Here is a 14,953-nt window from a genome sequence, read left to right as displayed (position 1 = left end):
TTTACTTGCTAAATAAGCTCTTAAGTGCCCAAGGGTGGAGCAGCACTGAAAAATCCCATTATTAGGATTTAAATGAGTGTTTAATTTAAGAATACCTCGGAAACAAAAATCCAAGCTTTCTCACAACTCTGAAAAGAACAGAAATGCTGTGGTACTAATTAGTAATTGTGATGGACCCAGCTGTGGGGATGAGAATTTTGGGAGCTCTTCTAGATCTGTAAAATTAGGACCGTTCTTTGATGCCCTCGTGCATAAAAGCTGGTGGGTTTCTGTAACAGCCTTTTTAACTGAACAATGTGCCAGAGTTTCTAATTTCTGGTAAAGTAAAAGGTGCCAAAAATAATTCTCTTAAGAAATAGGGAGGATTCTTAGTAAACCTTCAAAAGCGATGCAAATTCAAGATTTTTTTTACAATCCTAGATCCAATTTTCAATTACCCACGAAGCTAGAGGCAACCACATCTGCAGGGTTTCTCAACCTCAGCACTTCTGACATCCTGGGCCGGCCGAGTCTCTCCGGGGGGGGCGGGGGGGTCCTGGGCACGGCGGGACAACAGCAGCATCCCTGGCCTCTACCCACTGGATGCCAGCAGCACCCCCCGACACACGCACATACTTAGGACAACCAGAAATGTCTCCAGACATTGCCAAATGTCCCCTGTTGAGGACCAGTGCACACCTCCTGCGGAAGTTAAAGGATAATCTCAGAAGCTGACCTCTGGGCTTGTGTCAGCACCCACACTCTGTCTCCTCAGTCCTCGACCCCTTCCCTTTTCCTCCAGCTCTGTTCTGTTCTCCCTTCATCTGCCTAGCCTCGGGCACCCTGGGGTAAAAAACAGCAGCAGCAGCAGCAGCTGTCACTTAGGGACCACCTCCTACACAACATCAGAAGAAAGGCCTGCTGCTCTACTTCGGAAAAATCTGCCGCTGAAAACCTTAGGGAGCCCAGTTCTACTCTGACACACATGGGGGCGCCGTCAGTGGAAACAGGCTCCATGGCAACTGGCCGCGGTGGCCGGCACAGCAAGCGTAAGGCCGAACAGGACATCTCATTCACTCCTGCACGTCAGGTGTAGCCATCCCCGCTTCACAGCTGGCCAGCCTAAGGCTTGGGCGAGTTCACTGACTCGCTGCTGATTTCACACAGCTTGTAAGCGACAGAGGCAGGGATTGTCGTGGGACTCTGGAGGCTGAAGACACCTAATTAATTAGTGCTCCACCAGGTATCAGGCCACTCCCTGTCACCTCTCCACCACGTCACTCACTTCCTCTAAACTGTTTTTCAGACCCTCCGGAGAGCCCCAGAAGAGGCCAGACCCAACCGGCTCAGGGTAGCCTGACATGCGCAGAGCAGACCACAATGACCCACAAAGGACCCTGGGCTGCCACACATGCTCAGTAACACGAGAGAACTTACGTCAAGGAATCAAAAGACTCCTGCCAAGGAACAGAAATCACTGCAAACGTATCATCCACAGTAGTCGAGCCCATTTCATAAGCATTTGGTCCGTGTGCCTCTATTGTGCCTAGTCTTAGCCCCCCCTTGTAATAACTATTCAGTAGAAACTATGAATAGGTAAAACCTTTGATCCCGCCTACCGTTTCCCTCCACCCCTAAATGAATAAGTATAAACTGTACGTTGCTCGCGCAGATCAGGGAACTCAATCTGAGGTCGATACCTCTGGGTTCTCGCTTGCTGCCTGAGAAATAAATTCTTTCTTCCTCTCAAAAACAGCGTCTGAGAGTTTGGCTTCTTGCATGCTGGGCTCAGACCCATTGGTCCAGTTTCGGGACCAAACCCAGGTCTGCACAATGCTAAAGCCTGTGCCTACTCTTACTACTAAACTATACTGTCGCTTTTCTGCAGGTTGGCGGATCTCATGGCCCGCTCGCCCCGTTTCTATGGGGCAAGACCTCCGTTAGAGTGACTGCTCAGGCCTCCCTTCTCACTGGCCCTTTCTCATTCTTCCCCAGGGGAGGAGGACCGGCTTACCCAACAGGCATGCCCACTCCCACTTTCTCTTCTGGCTCCCCAGGATCTTCCTGCCAGCGTAGAACACATGGTCTTGACCCCCTCCTGCCAGAAAGCAAGGGCTCACCTGGGTCCAGGAGGCTTGTGGTTGTCCGTTCTGCATGTGACTGGGTAATGAGCTTTAATTCTAAGGGGCAGTGCCAGCAAGCCTACTTGCCTACAAATCTAAGCCACTTTCTCCAAACAGGTTTATCAGTTATAATGCTGACATTCTGCTCTTCTTCCACTTGACTGCTATACATGCCTTTCATTTCCTTCCAAACTAGAGCAGAAAGCACATAATTTTTGGAATCCCCTGAACACCAAAATACTGAGCACAAACAATGCCTTGTATATATTAGAAACCCACAATAAATATGGCAGAACTAGTATCACAGTTTGGGCAAACGTCAAAAACTGGTTCAATTCCTAAGTAAATCAAAAAAGACTTGTTCAATTCCTATATAACACAATCCTTTCAGTTTGTTAGAGTGATGTAAAACCAAAAAAACACACCCATTGCCATCAATTGACTTTTGGTAATCCCATATGTTACCGAAGACGACTGCTCCACAGGGTTTTCTTGGCTACGTGATCACCAGACTTTTCTACCACAGCGCTGCTGGGTGAGTTTGAACCACCAACTTCTGGGTTAGTAATCGAGTGCAAACCGCCTGCCCCGCTGAGAGACCTAGAGTGATGTTAAACTTTGACAGATGCCTGAATTATGTCTTCCTCCCTAATACGACCTTTAAAAAATCAGACTATAAATGATCAGGTCAACTAGTGTGTCCCCCGCCTTTAACTGCTCCTCCCAGCTCCTCAGTGGAGACCCCTGCTGGCAGGGAGGCTGACTGCACAGGGAAAAGCTCGGGAACATTCCCTGCAGCTAGACTGAGAGATGCCTGTGCTGACCGTCTGGCCCAATTCTCTTCCAGCCCTTGTCTCACTCTAAAAATAACAGCGCATCTTCCAAAGTTCTCCCGTTCAGAATGGTAAAGAAAGGCTGTGACCAAAGCGCTGGAAACCTACCAATTTTCCCAATGAGGTTATTCTGAAGGTAGAGGATTTTTAAATCCCGGCACCATTTGTCAATGTGTTCCAGTTTTTCTATTTCTTGCTGATGCAAGGAGAGCTCCTCCAGGGAAAAGATTACACAGTCGTTGTGTTCAGCATTCCGCCTGATGAGATCTTCTGTGACTGAAAGACAATGTGGTACCTATTACATTTCTGCTCCCCATTGTCCAACATCGGGGTATTAGGTTGTTAATGTGTTGGCTTTTCTTTGCGGCTAAATGACAATTCCAGAACCGGTTTTGGGGTGGGGAGGGCATAACGTAGTTTTAGTGCCCTTCTCTTGTAGTTTCAGGTTGGATTTTCAGAACTTTTTAAAGTGATTTTCATAAGGAAAGACATGAGAAGTGCTGGCTCCTGCTGGAGTTGTTGTGACACGGTGGTGTAAGTCAGAGAGGAGAAGGGACTCCATACACCTTAAAGCAATGTCTCATTTGCCTTTGTATTCATGGAGTCCACTACATTGGGCTGGGTGGATACAGACAGTTGATGGTTAATGAATACAAGGATGTAGATGCTGAATGGTGGTACCATGTCAAACTGGATGAGAGCCACTTAATGATCCAAGTACAGAGTGACTTACTACTGAGAGGCACTGTCAGCTGGCAGAGGGCAGAGATATGAACCATTTCCCACCATTCCGTAAGCAAAGGCTCATGCGTGTACTCAGTTAACCAATAGTTACTAACTTAAGCAAATCTGAAGATAAAGGAGAACACCCCAGATTTTGCATTGCAGTTTTACAAAACAACCACCATTGGTTCTGTCTGGAGGAGGAATGAAAGGACCTGCTCACAGAAGTCCCTACTCCCTCAGCACTGGGCTGGTCTAACTCAGAAGACTGGAGTGTGTGATAAAGACGGCAGCGAGAGATTAGAGCCAACATGATGGTCCACAATTGGGGCCAAGAACGAGATCATGAATCACCTTCATAAGATCAAGTGAAATCAAAGAGGTGATGACCATGGAGAAACCTACTGTCCCAATGCTTTTAAAAATGTATTAATCCATTTGAACCTTCACATTTTAGGTAGAATGTGGAAATATTGCATGTCCATCCCAGGAGATGATAAAGACTTATTTATTGCCACTTACAAAGTGCCAGGCACTGTTCTAACTGCTTTGCATGTACTGACAGAAGAATAGGTACCAATGGAGGCAGTGGGGGTTCAGAGGTAGAATCCTCACCTTTCATGTGAGAGACCCAGGTTTGATTCCCACCCAGTGCACCTCATACACAGTCACCACCCGTCTGTGAGTGGAGGCTTGTGTGTTGCTATGATGCTGAACAGATTTCAGCAGATATTCCAGACAAAGATAGACAAGGAAGAAAGGCCTGGTGATCCAGGCCAGTGAAAACCCTATAGATCATAACGGTCCCATCTGCAACCTATCATGGGGATGGCACAGGACTGGGCAGGGTTTCTTTCTGTTGTGCATGAGGTCTCCACAAGTCAGGGGCCCACGTGATGGCAGCTAACAACAACAACAACAGGCACCGTTATTATGTGCAGTTGTCAGATGGGGAAACTGAGGCAGCGTTTAACTACCTTGCTCCTGGTCATGGTAGTAAGAGCTACAGCCAGGTTTTAAATGCAGGCAGTCTGGCACCAGACCATGCGTTCTTAACCACTCTGCTACACTGCCTCAAAACATGGCGGAGTAAGAGTATCTCAAGGTTTCTCAGGTTTCCCAAACGTGCAGGCTCCTCAAGCTGAGCCTACATTCTTCACCACTTTCCTCTGCCCCGCCTCTATGCCACAGAGCGTGTGAGAACTTGATCATTTGTGTGCAGTTAACCGAACCCTCTTCTGCTGCTGGTGGAAGGAAGTGAGGTTGCTTGCAAAGGCAGTTTTTGGCAAGAAAGACAAGGGAACATAGAGGTCAAGGGATTAGAATACCAAACACAGGCGTGCCCCTGCTGCTCCTCCCTTAGGTTCAGCTAACAGGCTGAGAGGGCTACAAACCAGCCCTGCGGAAGGGGCAACCAAAGTGGCTGGGAGGTAGGCAGAAAGGACAGCTCTGTTCAGTGGGATCCCTGCTGGCCGCTGCACTGGGCTTCTCTCCAATGCCACTAATTACCCATCGCTGTAGAGTCAATTCCGACTCATGTCAGAGTAAACCGTGCTTCATAATGGCTGGTTTTTTGGAAGCAGATCACCAGACCATTCTTCCGAGGCACCTTGGGGTGGACTCAGACCACCACCGTTTTTTGGTTAGCAGCCTAGCATGTTAATCATGTGCACCACCCAGGAACTCCTAAGCATTTGCACGTAATTGTTAGGTCCTCCCTTTCTGAGGCATATATTAGGCTGTCCGTCCACACTGCCTAACTGTGAGAATGAAGATGGTAAAAATCACTATTAGTTTAAAGTGGGGGGGCTCCCTTAGCATGAATAACTAATTCGCCCAAACACACAAAAAGGGGCAGGGAGGGGTGAAGAGTTCACTCAGCACGGCAAGAAAGTTTGCTCAACACAATTACACCGAACTCGGATAGATTAAAAGAAAATGGAGTCCCGCAGAGGAAGGAAGGAGGACTGCGAAGGTGTGGAATTTCCCAGTGGCCCTTTTCTGAGCTCTTTCATTTTAAGCAAACTGCTGGGCAGCATACCATTTTACAGCACTCTGGAAACTGTTGTTTGACAACACTGCTTCACCTGTAATGGCAAACATTCACGCTAAAACCAGAGTCCCCTGAAGAAATGTGGGCGAACATCTATGTGGTGGATGGAGATCAGAGTGTTTTCATCATCTAAACGGGAAAGCATTTTACATTTTACAAACTAATTTACACCAATCATTCTTTAACAATACAGCACTGCACTTACAAGACATCATCCTAGGATTTAAAGACAATTTGGAAACCTTAATATGTCATACTAAGGTGAAAGAGGAGCCCTGGTGGCACAGTGGTTAAGAGCTTGGCTGCTACCCAAAAAGGTGGGCAGATCAAATCCACCAGCCACTCCTTGGAAATCGTATGGGGCAGTTCTACTCTGTCCTTTAGGGTCACTATGAGTCGGAATGGATTGGACAACCAGTTTAGTTTTGGCTTTTAAGGTGAAATATTTCAAGAGAGATGGTGTTACAATGCCTACTATATAGTATACGTGCTAAGGTGTTCTATCAAATATGCCTTCTCTTCCTTATTTTAGAAAATTTCAAATTGCAGAGCACAGGACTCAGCTTCTGAGCAGTGTCTTATCCCCGGAAGGTGCTGCCCAATATCTGCATGACTGGAGGAATGGATGACTGATGGAGGATATTTAGAGCTTTAGCGACAGATGGATACTTATTTCATTAGAAGAGCGCTACGGAGGAACCCAAAGGTTTAACCAAAACTGACCAGCTTCCAGGAGTCGCTGCGTAGCACAAACGGTTAAGCACTCAGCTACTAACTAACACGTTGGAGGTTCCAGCTCTTGAAGAGGCACCTCAGAAGAAAGGCCTGGTGATTTACTTCTGAAAAACCAGTCATCTAAAACCCTATGGAGCACAGCTCTACACTGACAGGTCTCCACGAGCTGAAGTCGATTCCGTAATATGAGTGGGATCTCTGTAAGTTGTGGGTGTGTGAGTAGAATGACTTGCCTGGGGGCATGGGAAAAGGAAAGAAGGTGTCTGGGATATGGGAGGTTGTCCTGATGTGTTTGCTTCTACAAAGCTTTTCTGTGTAGCGTGCAGACTCCTAGAAGTTCTCAAAGCCTGCAATTCAGTGCTCTTTCCTCCAGGCTTTCTATCATGTTTTGCAATCAAACCTCTCTTTCTTGCTCAATTAGAACAAAATCAATCAATGTATGTTCAGAGCAGGTTTTGCAGAATGTTCAGACATCTTGATGGACCTAGCAGATACATATATGAAATACAGGCTTGATAGAAACTAACTAAATAGGGTAACAAAGAGGTGAAATATCTAAACTCTTGAGGCACCTAAACTTTTTTTTTTTTAACGTTTTCAATGGAAACTGTTAGAAACAGGATTGCTGGCTTCTCCTACCTCTTCTCGATTTGACGTCATCGTTATAAGTGATACCTTTAAGGGCCACTCACACAGAAAGTGCTATTAAAAACCTGGACAGGAAGTGAAGGGGCAATGACAGATGTATGCGAAAGGGACAGCGGGTGCCAAGCAGGGCGTGATCTGTCCTACAGAGTGGGAGGAGGGAGGTCACAAGAGGCTTACGGAAGAGATGCTAGGATGCCTGAGCTGAATCCTGAAATATGCGTAGATGTTTGCCAAGTAAATAAATTAGGAAAGGGCATTCCAGGCTAGAGCGAATGCTGTCATGTGCTGCTTGGTTCCCCCTCCAAATTTGATAGATTAATTCCCCAGCTGCTGGGACAGCCCTGAGCTGCCTGCCTCCTTTGGAATTTGACTCAGCTAAAGACACCCCTCAACCAAGGTCATGCCCCCTTCCCAAGGCTGCCCATACCCAATGGCTGGGTGATATGGGGCAACACAGGCTCAGGCCACTCACCTCAACTTAGGCAAATCAGAAGGTCCATTCCAAGTTTACAGTGCCTGGGGCTGGTTAGCTGAGGCCTTTGTTAAGGTGCTCTGGGTGGCACAAATGATTATGCTCTTGGCTGCTAACTGAAAAGTTGGTGGTTCGAACCCACACAGAGGCACCTAGGAAGAAAAGCCTGGCACTCTGCTTCTGAAAAACCAGCCACTGGAAGCCCTATGGAGCACAGTTCTGTTCTGACGCACATGGCTTCCATGAGTCATGTTCGCCTCCATGGCAACTGGCTACTGAGATGCATCACAGCACAACCTCCCCTTCTGCCCAGTTTGCTGTCTTCCCTACCTCCCCCCGCCCCAGGAACACTCTAATAAACCTCTGGCACGCTAACCTCCACCTAAACGTCTGCTGGCACGCTAACCTCCACCTAAACGTCTGCTGGCACGCTAACCTCCACCTAAACGTCTGCTGGCACGCTAACCTCCACCTAAACGTCTGCTGGCACGCTAATCTCCACCTAAACGTCTGCTGGCATGCTAATCTCCACCTAAACGTCTGCTTCCTAGGCAGCCAGCCCAGCTTGGGAGAGTTGGTGCCAGAAGTGGTTTCTGGAAACTATCCTAAGGTCCATCAACAGGTAAATGGATTAAAAAATTGTGGTATATCCATACAGTGGTATACTACTCGGCAATAAAAAGGAATAAACTGTTGATATACACAAATAGCACGGATGGGTTTCAACATAATTATGTGAAAAGAAGCCAGGCCCCAAAAAAGTACATACTGTATGTTTCTATTTATATAAAATTCTAGAAAATGCAAACTAATCTATACTGACCTGTGGTTACCTGGGCAAGGCAGTGGGAGGGGTAGGAGAGAAAGCTACAGAGGGGCACAGGGAAACATCTGGGGATGACGGATATGCTCATCTTTACTGTGATGATGCCATCACAGATGTATGCTTATCTCAACACTTGCCAAGTGATACACACTTTAAATCCCATTGCCATCAAGTCAATTCTGACTCCTAGTGACCCTACAGGACAGAGTCGAACTGCCCCATAGGGTTTCCAAGGTTGTAATCTTTATGGAAGCAGACTGCCACATCTTTCTTCTGTGGAATGGCTGGTGTGTTCAGATCACCATCTTTCTGGTTGGCAGCCCAGCGCTTAACCACTGTGCCAACATGAAGTTGAGTCCCTGAAAGTAGAGGACCTTTCCTGCTAGGTCTGAGAGATGAGATGGAAGAAGGAGAAGAAATTGAAAGCATGAGAGGGATTCAACCCAATGTTGCTGGCTTTGAAGATGGAGTGAGGGGGCTATGAGTCAACAAAGGTGGGTGACCTCTAGAAGCTAGGAATGGCCCTCCACTGACAACCAGCAAGGAAAGAAAGATCTCTGTCCTAAACTGCAAAGAGCTAAATTCTGCAACACAAATGAGCAAAAAAAGGATTTCCCCCTAGAGCCTCCTGAAAGGGACACAGCCCTGCTGACACCTTGGTTTTCGCCTGTTGAGACTCATGTCAGATTTCTGACCTGAATAACTGCAAGATAATGAACCTGTGTTGTTTAAGTTGGTAAATTTGTGGTAATTTCTAGGAAACTAATAAACTGCTTTGAAGTTTGTCAAACAACTCCATCATCTTGGGATCTGTGGTTACTAAATGCTGCTCTCCTTTATCACGAGTCACATTTTCCTGCTTTGCCTATTTAGTTATTTTTATCATATACTGGTAATTGTGATTGTTGTGGGTGATGCCCTGTAGAGTCTGGATTATGTCACTGTCCTGTAAGGGGTTGAGTTTTACTCTGTCTGGTAGGCAGGTAGAGTGCTGGCAGAAACTTCATTCCTGCTTTATTTCTTGTTGGGGGTGGGTCTATTTTAATTTTGACCTTACGCCCAAAGCAGAGCCATTACTTTAGGGTCCAATACTTACTCCTAGGGCACCGTCTTACTGGGGTCTCGACTGAATACCCATGGGGCTGGAACAGGACTCCAATGTCTTCCAGTGCTGCCTAAGCTCTGGTATTTGCATTCGACTCTCCGTCCTACAGCAAGTGACTCTGCAAGGTCTCTCATAGTCTTGCGACACACATGCACAGTGCAGCCCTTGCCTGAAGTCCTATTACAAACATCCCATTTCGGTCCTCTCTCCACCCCCATCCCATGCAGTGCCCTCTTCTCTGTATTCTGCCCTATAAACTACAGGAACTTCAGCAGCTCAGAACGCCAATTCCTGCCTCTTCAGCCCAATGAGACCACAACTCTGCTTCGAGTCCCACCTCCCTTTCCTGAAGCAGGGAAGTACCCCAAGGCAGAAAGCTGGGGTGACTGCGGGATATACCTTTTGTGTTTCCACTATCTCAAGAAGCAGTCACTTGCTGCCTGGTGTTCCTGAAAAGCAGCCTTATGTATTTTTCCCGATTTTACAGTCTAGGGTGGAAGGCTAAGTCCAGTACCAGTTACTCTATTACGGCTGGAGGCAGAAGCCCGAACGTGTACCGTTTTTATGATTCGCCACTTCAACCAAGTTTTTCCAGTGACCTGTCTCAAGAGTTTCTACTGTACTTAAGAGCTGCTGTGAGGATTAAGCGTCCTCAGCATGTAGTGCTCAGTAGGATTACAGTAAACTCTCAAAGGATGACTGCATGAATTAATAAGAATTATTCATAACATGTACAGATGGCTAAATTTCAAAAGGTGCAATGTCTGAGTGATTTTGCTATGCCCATTCATATAAAATTAAATTAATGTAATAATCAGATTATTTTAATGTGCTTTAAGTTACAAGATAATTGCTTGAGCACTCCTCTCTGAGTTACATCAATCAAAAATTACAGAAAGGCTATAACTCTCGGTCTATTCGTTAAATGAAAACACCATTCAGTATAATAAAACAAAGACAGCAAACAAATTAGAAGTCTTTAGTAACCAGTTCAATTTGGAAGTTAAATAAGGCTTCCTTACAAAGCAAAGCAAACCAAACCAAAAACCCTTTATCCTTAAGTCTTTTACTTACTTCTAAAATGTTACATATGTACTTGAAATATCAAAGGATATTGTCTTAGAAGTTCAGTTTTTGCTAATAAATCTTCCCCTTGTAATGCTAAAACCCAAACCAAACCAAATCTTTGCCCTCAAGTCAGTTCAGACTCACAGCGACCCCGTAGGACAGTAGAGCTGCCCCATAGGCTTCCAGGGCTGTAACCTTTATGGAAGCAGATCACCAGGTCTTTTCTCCAGTGGAACAGCTGGTGGGTTCCAGGTTCGACCTTTTGGTGAACAGCCAAGTGCTTTAACCACGGTACCAGCAGGGCTCCCTGTAAAGCTAAAACGTTCGTAGAAAGCATTTAGCAAGTGTTCACAGGTGTGTAACTGAAGAAATCACATGACACCTAGCCCATCACCCTTCTCAAAGAGCTCAAAGTCGAAGATGCACAATACTACCCAACAACTGAATGAGGCCTAACAAAAACAGGAAGCAAGGGCTTTGTTATAAGTAGCTGGAGAAGTACACAATATAAGGGCCATGAATGAGGGCGGATGGGCCTGATGGAAGTTTCCTATTTAAGATGAACCGAAGGGAGCTAATTTAATATGAAACTGGTTTTCCCCTTATATGCCTTTAAGAAAGTAAAGACATTAGAAAAAGCCACTGGCCCAGAGCCTCAGCTTCAATTCTGATCTATCACATAACAGGAGCAAGGTTTTGAACAAAAGGCTTAGCTTTTCCAATTAACAAGATCCCCATCAGTAGCTTTACAGGGGATGGATTAGTGACCTCCAAGCACCCTTCCTGCAATTACATCCCGTGACGCTGGGTTATTTAACCAGCTCATCTATCACTTCTCCTGGCAAGAGCAGGCACAGACCACATCCCCATGGGAGTTGTTGTTGTGTGCCACTGAGTCGATTCTGACTCACCGAAACCCAATAAGACAGAGTTGAACTGTCCCATAGGGTTTTCTAGGCTGTAATCTTTATGGAAGGAGCGCTGGTGGTGCGGTGGTTAAGCACTCAGCTGCTAACTGAACCCACCAGCTCCTCCGAGGGACAAAGATATGGCACTCTGCTTTCATAAGGATTACAGTCTTGGAAACCTTATTGGCAGTTCTACTCTGTCCTACAGGATCGCTATGAGTTGGAATCAACTCAACGGCAGCAGGTTTGGTTTTGGTTTTTTAGTCTTTATGGGAGCAGACTGCCAGGTCTTTTTCCCCGAAGAGCAGCTGGTGGATTCGAACTGTGGACCTTTCAGTTAACAGCCGAGCACTTAACCATTGCACCACCAGGACTCCTCTTCATGAGGGTAATCGCCTTCATTTTATGCCTACAGTAATACAAAATAAACTCAATGGAGTGAATTTTTTACTAAAAAAGCTAGGTGTTCTATAAATCACAATCCACATCAGAGTAATTGTGCAAAGAGGAAGTGGCTTTCTGTTCAAGGAGAGCTTATTCTTTCCTTTCCCCTAGCTACCGCCCCAGGCTGGACAGTGCTCCAACTGAACAGACATTACAAGTAGTCTCTTTGACTTTAAGTATGAGAATTGGCACCATGGCCTCTTTCTGTCCTCACCAGTCCTTCCCTTATTCCCAAGTGGCAGTATCAGAGTATCAGCCCTGCTGAGGTTCACATGCCAGGTACCCCACTTACTGTGTGGCATGATGCATAATTTCCCTGGGCTTCCAATTGCTCATCTGCAAAATGGACATGATAATAGCGCCCACCTCATAAGACCACTGTGAGGACTGAATGAACTGACACTCGCAAACCACTCCTGGAAGGTAGTAAGTGCTCAATAAATGTGATCATCCTCTCTCAGCAGCACAAGTTTCTTCTCCAGCTGCAAGCAGTTTTCCAGTTGTCGAGTTGACTCTGACTCACGGTGACCCCATGAGTGTCAGAGCAGAACTGTGCTCCATAGAGCTTTTCTTCCGAGGTATCTCTGGGTGGACTGGAACCTCCAACCTTTGGGTTAACTGCTAAGCGCGATAAAGGTTTGCACCAACCAGGGATCTGGTGGCACAGCGGTGAAGAAGTCAGCTGCTAACCAAAAAGTCAGCAGTTCGAATCCACCAGCTGCTCCTTGGAAGCGCTATGGGGCAGTTCTACTCTGTCCTATCGGATGGCTATGAGTCCAGTCGACTCGATGGCAACGGGTTTGGCTTGGTTTGGCTAAGGACTCCTCAGAACACTTTAAAAAAGAACACTTACTATGTCTTTAAAACAATACTATTATTGCCTTCGTTTTGGAGATACGATAGTTGAGAGCCAAGGGGTGAAGTCACTTTCTAAAAGTCACAAAGCTAGTAAGCAAAGGAAGTATGATTTAAACCCTGGCTCCGAGGCCGGCAGCCTCAACCATCAGACTACCCTGCCTTCCTGAGCGGCCTGAAGGCTGGGGCTCCTAGAGAGTGACTTGCCCAGACCATACAGCAAGCAAGGAGGTAGAAGGCCCTAAGTACCTGACGCCGACACTCATGCACCTCCCAGAACACCCCGCTCATCCAATGCGACGCCCTTCTGGTCCCCCATTTTACAGATGAGGGACAGGAGCCTAGAAAAGGCCAGGTTTCCCGGCCAGTTCGGTGAGGCGCCTGGCACTGGCCGGTCCTGGCCCGGCGGCCCTTTCTCCCAGCTGGGGCTGCAGAGGGCGAAGGGTTGGGTCGGCGGGGTCCGCGGGCGAGAGGGGGCAGAAGTGGCCTCAGGCCGGCGGCGAGGGTCCCTGTCACCCGGGACGGCGCCGGAGGGAGGACACGCGGGGGCGGGGGGGTGCTTACTCCGGCCCATGGCGCCTCTCCGGCTTGCGAAGCTTTGAAGCCCAACCGCGACCCCGAGGACTCTTCACCCTTCAGTCCCGCCTCAGCGCGTCCGCGTCGAACTGGGAGCCATGGCAACAGGGACTCTACGGCGGCCGCGCGGGGTCAGGCTGCGCTCCGGGAGGAGAAAGGAAGCGAGACTCCCAGTGGAGGGGCTCCCCAACCCCAGCCTATTCCACCTCCTCGTCCTCAGACTCCACCTTCCAGAACTGCTTCCTTTTCCCGCGAGTAGTTGGCCAGATCGAACAAAGAACCACAGGACGCTCTTACTTCCTGAGGGGATCTGCCCCCTTGACTTGCTTCTTAGCCTGGTCTCTTTTTTTCTCTTTGAATTGCCAGAAGGAATAAATCAGTCTTGCAAGAAGTACAGCCAGAGTGCTCCTTAGAAGCGAGGATGGCGAGACTTGCCTCACGCACTTTGGACACGTTATCAGGAGCGATCAGTCCCTAGAGAAGGACATCATGCTTGACAAAATAGAGGGTCAGCAAAAAAGAGGAGGACCTTCAACGAAATGGATTGACACAGTGGCTCCAACATGGGCTCAAACTTAGCAACGATTGTGAGGATGCAGGACTGGGCAGTGTTTCCTTCTGTTGTGTACAGAGTCACTAGGAGTTGAAACTGACTCCACGGCACCTAACAACAACAACAACACTTTATTTAACGTCTTCCAAAGCCAGGAGATCCGAATTTGGCTCTCACTCCATTTACTAAAAAAAACACTAGCGGTGTGCAAATATACCTACCCCTGGACTTACGCATTTTCACAGCAAGAGGGACGTCGCAACTAAAAAAGACCTAGCTTGTGGCAGAAAGCTGGTGCTAGATATCATTCCAGTTAAAAGGGTTAGCTTCTAAACTGACAAAGGCAGGGGGTCAGGGCCAGTATAAAGGGTCTCAGCCTCTGGATCAGAAGAAATAGAGGAAGGCAGGCAGCCCAGTGTTCTAGAAAATTCTCAAGATCAATTGCAACCCAGGTGTCTGATGTCTTGGCTCTGAGCGTCGGTCCTTGGCCCCAGACCAACTCACTCTTGAACTCCCAACCTTACTCTTGAACTCTCTAGTTGTCAAAGGCCTTGGACCTTTCCTGTGAAAGTTACTATCTGTGGATCTGGGATATTCTATTTGTTCATTCATTTATAAGTGAACAAACAATGGCGCTATGGCAGAAAAACCTCTAAGATGTTTGTAACCCAACATTGCCCAAGTGCTTTGAAGATGTTAATTAAATCTCACAGCAACCCTTGGAGATGAGTAATTTCTCCCCTACATGTTACGGATAAGGAAACTGAGGTTCAGTGAGATTACTTCACTAGGGAGCGGTGGAGCTAGGGTTCTGTGCATAAATCTGCACTCTATATTACAACCTTTTCTAGACTGAGATCTACTTAGGAAGTTTTTTCATCTTTGAATCCTAGCTGCCAGCATAATTCCTGACACTCATAGGTGCCCAATAAATATTTGTTGAAATAATGAGTATGTCAGCCAACTTCTCCAAGACCTTGGCTGTCCTGGATAAGGACCACATCTTGTGATTTAAGTAGTAGGATCACCACAGACATGTCCATGTTTTAAGT

The 14,953-nt window shown here is 47.0% G+C and overlaps 1 protein-coding gene across 5 annotated transcripts in view; it reads right to left on the bottom strand.

Moving 5' to 3' along the window:
* Positions 1–13,551, bottom strand: part of DNAAF11 (dynein axonemal assembly factor 11) — a 105,954-nt gene extending 92,403 nt beyond the window's left edge. For all 5 annotated transcript variants that reach the window (XR_007513261.1, XR_007513262.1, XM_049853918.1 and 2 more), the window contains exons 1-2: positions 13,337–13,551; positions 3,044–3,211 (exon numbers count right to left, since the gene is read on the bottom strand). Coding sequence is in view for 3 of the 5 variants with exons in the window: in XM_049853918.1 (XP_049709875.1) it covers positions 3,044–3,211; positions 13,337–13,346 (178 nt within the window). In the remaining 2 variants the exon portion in view is untranslated. The remainder of the gene's footprint in view (positions 1–3,043; positions 3,212–13,336) is intronic.
* Positions 13,552–14,953: the final 1,402 nt, after the last annotated feature.

This window comes from Elephas maximus, chromosome 15, assembly GCF_024166365.1.
Source record: "Elephas maximus indicus isolate mEleMax1 chromosome 15, mEleMax1 primary haplotype, whole genome shotgun sequence".
In the NCBI taxonomy this organism is placed as follows: Eukaryota; Metazoa; Chordata; class Mammalia; order Proboscidea; family Elephantidae; genus Elephas; species Elephas maximus.
The sequence above is the reverse complement of the archived record's forward strand: the minus strand, read 5'-3'. Positions and strand labels throughout refer to the sequence as shown.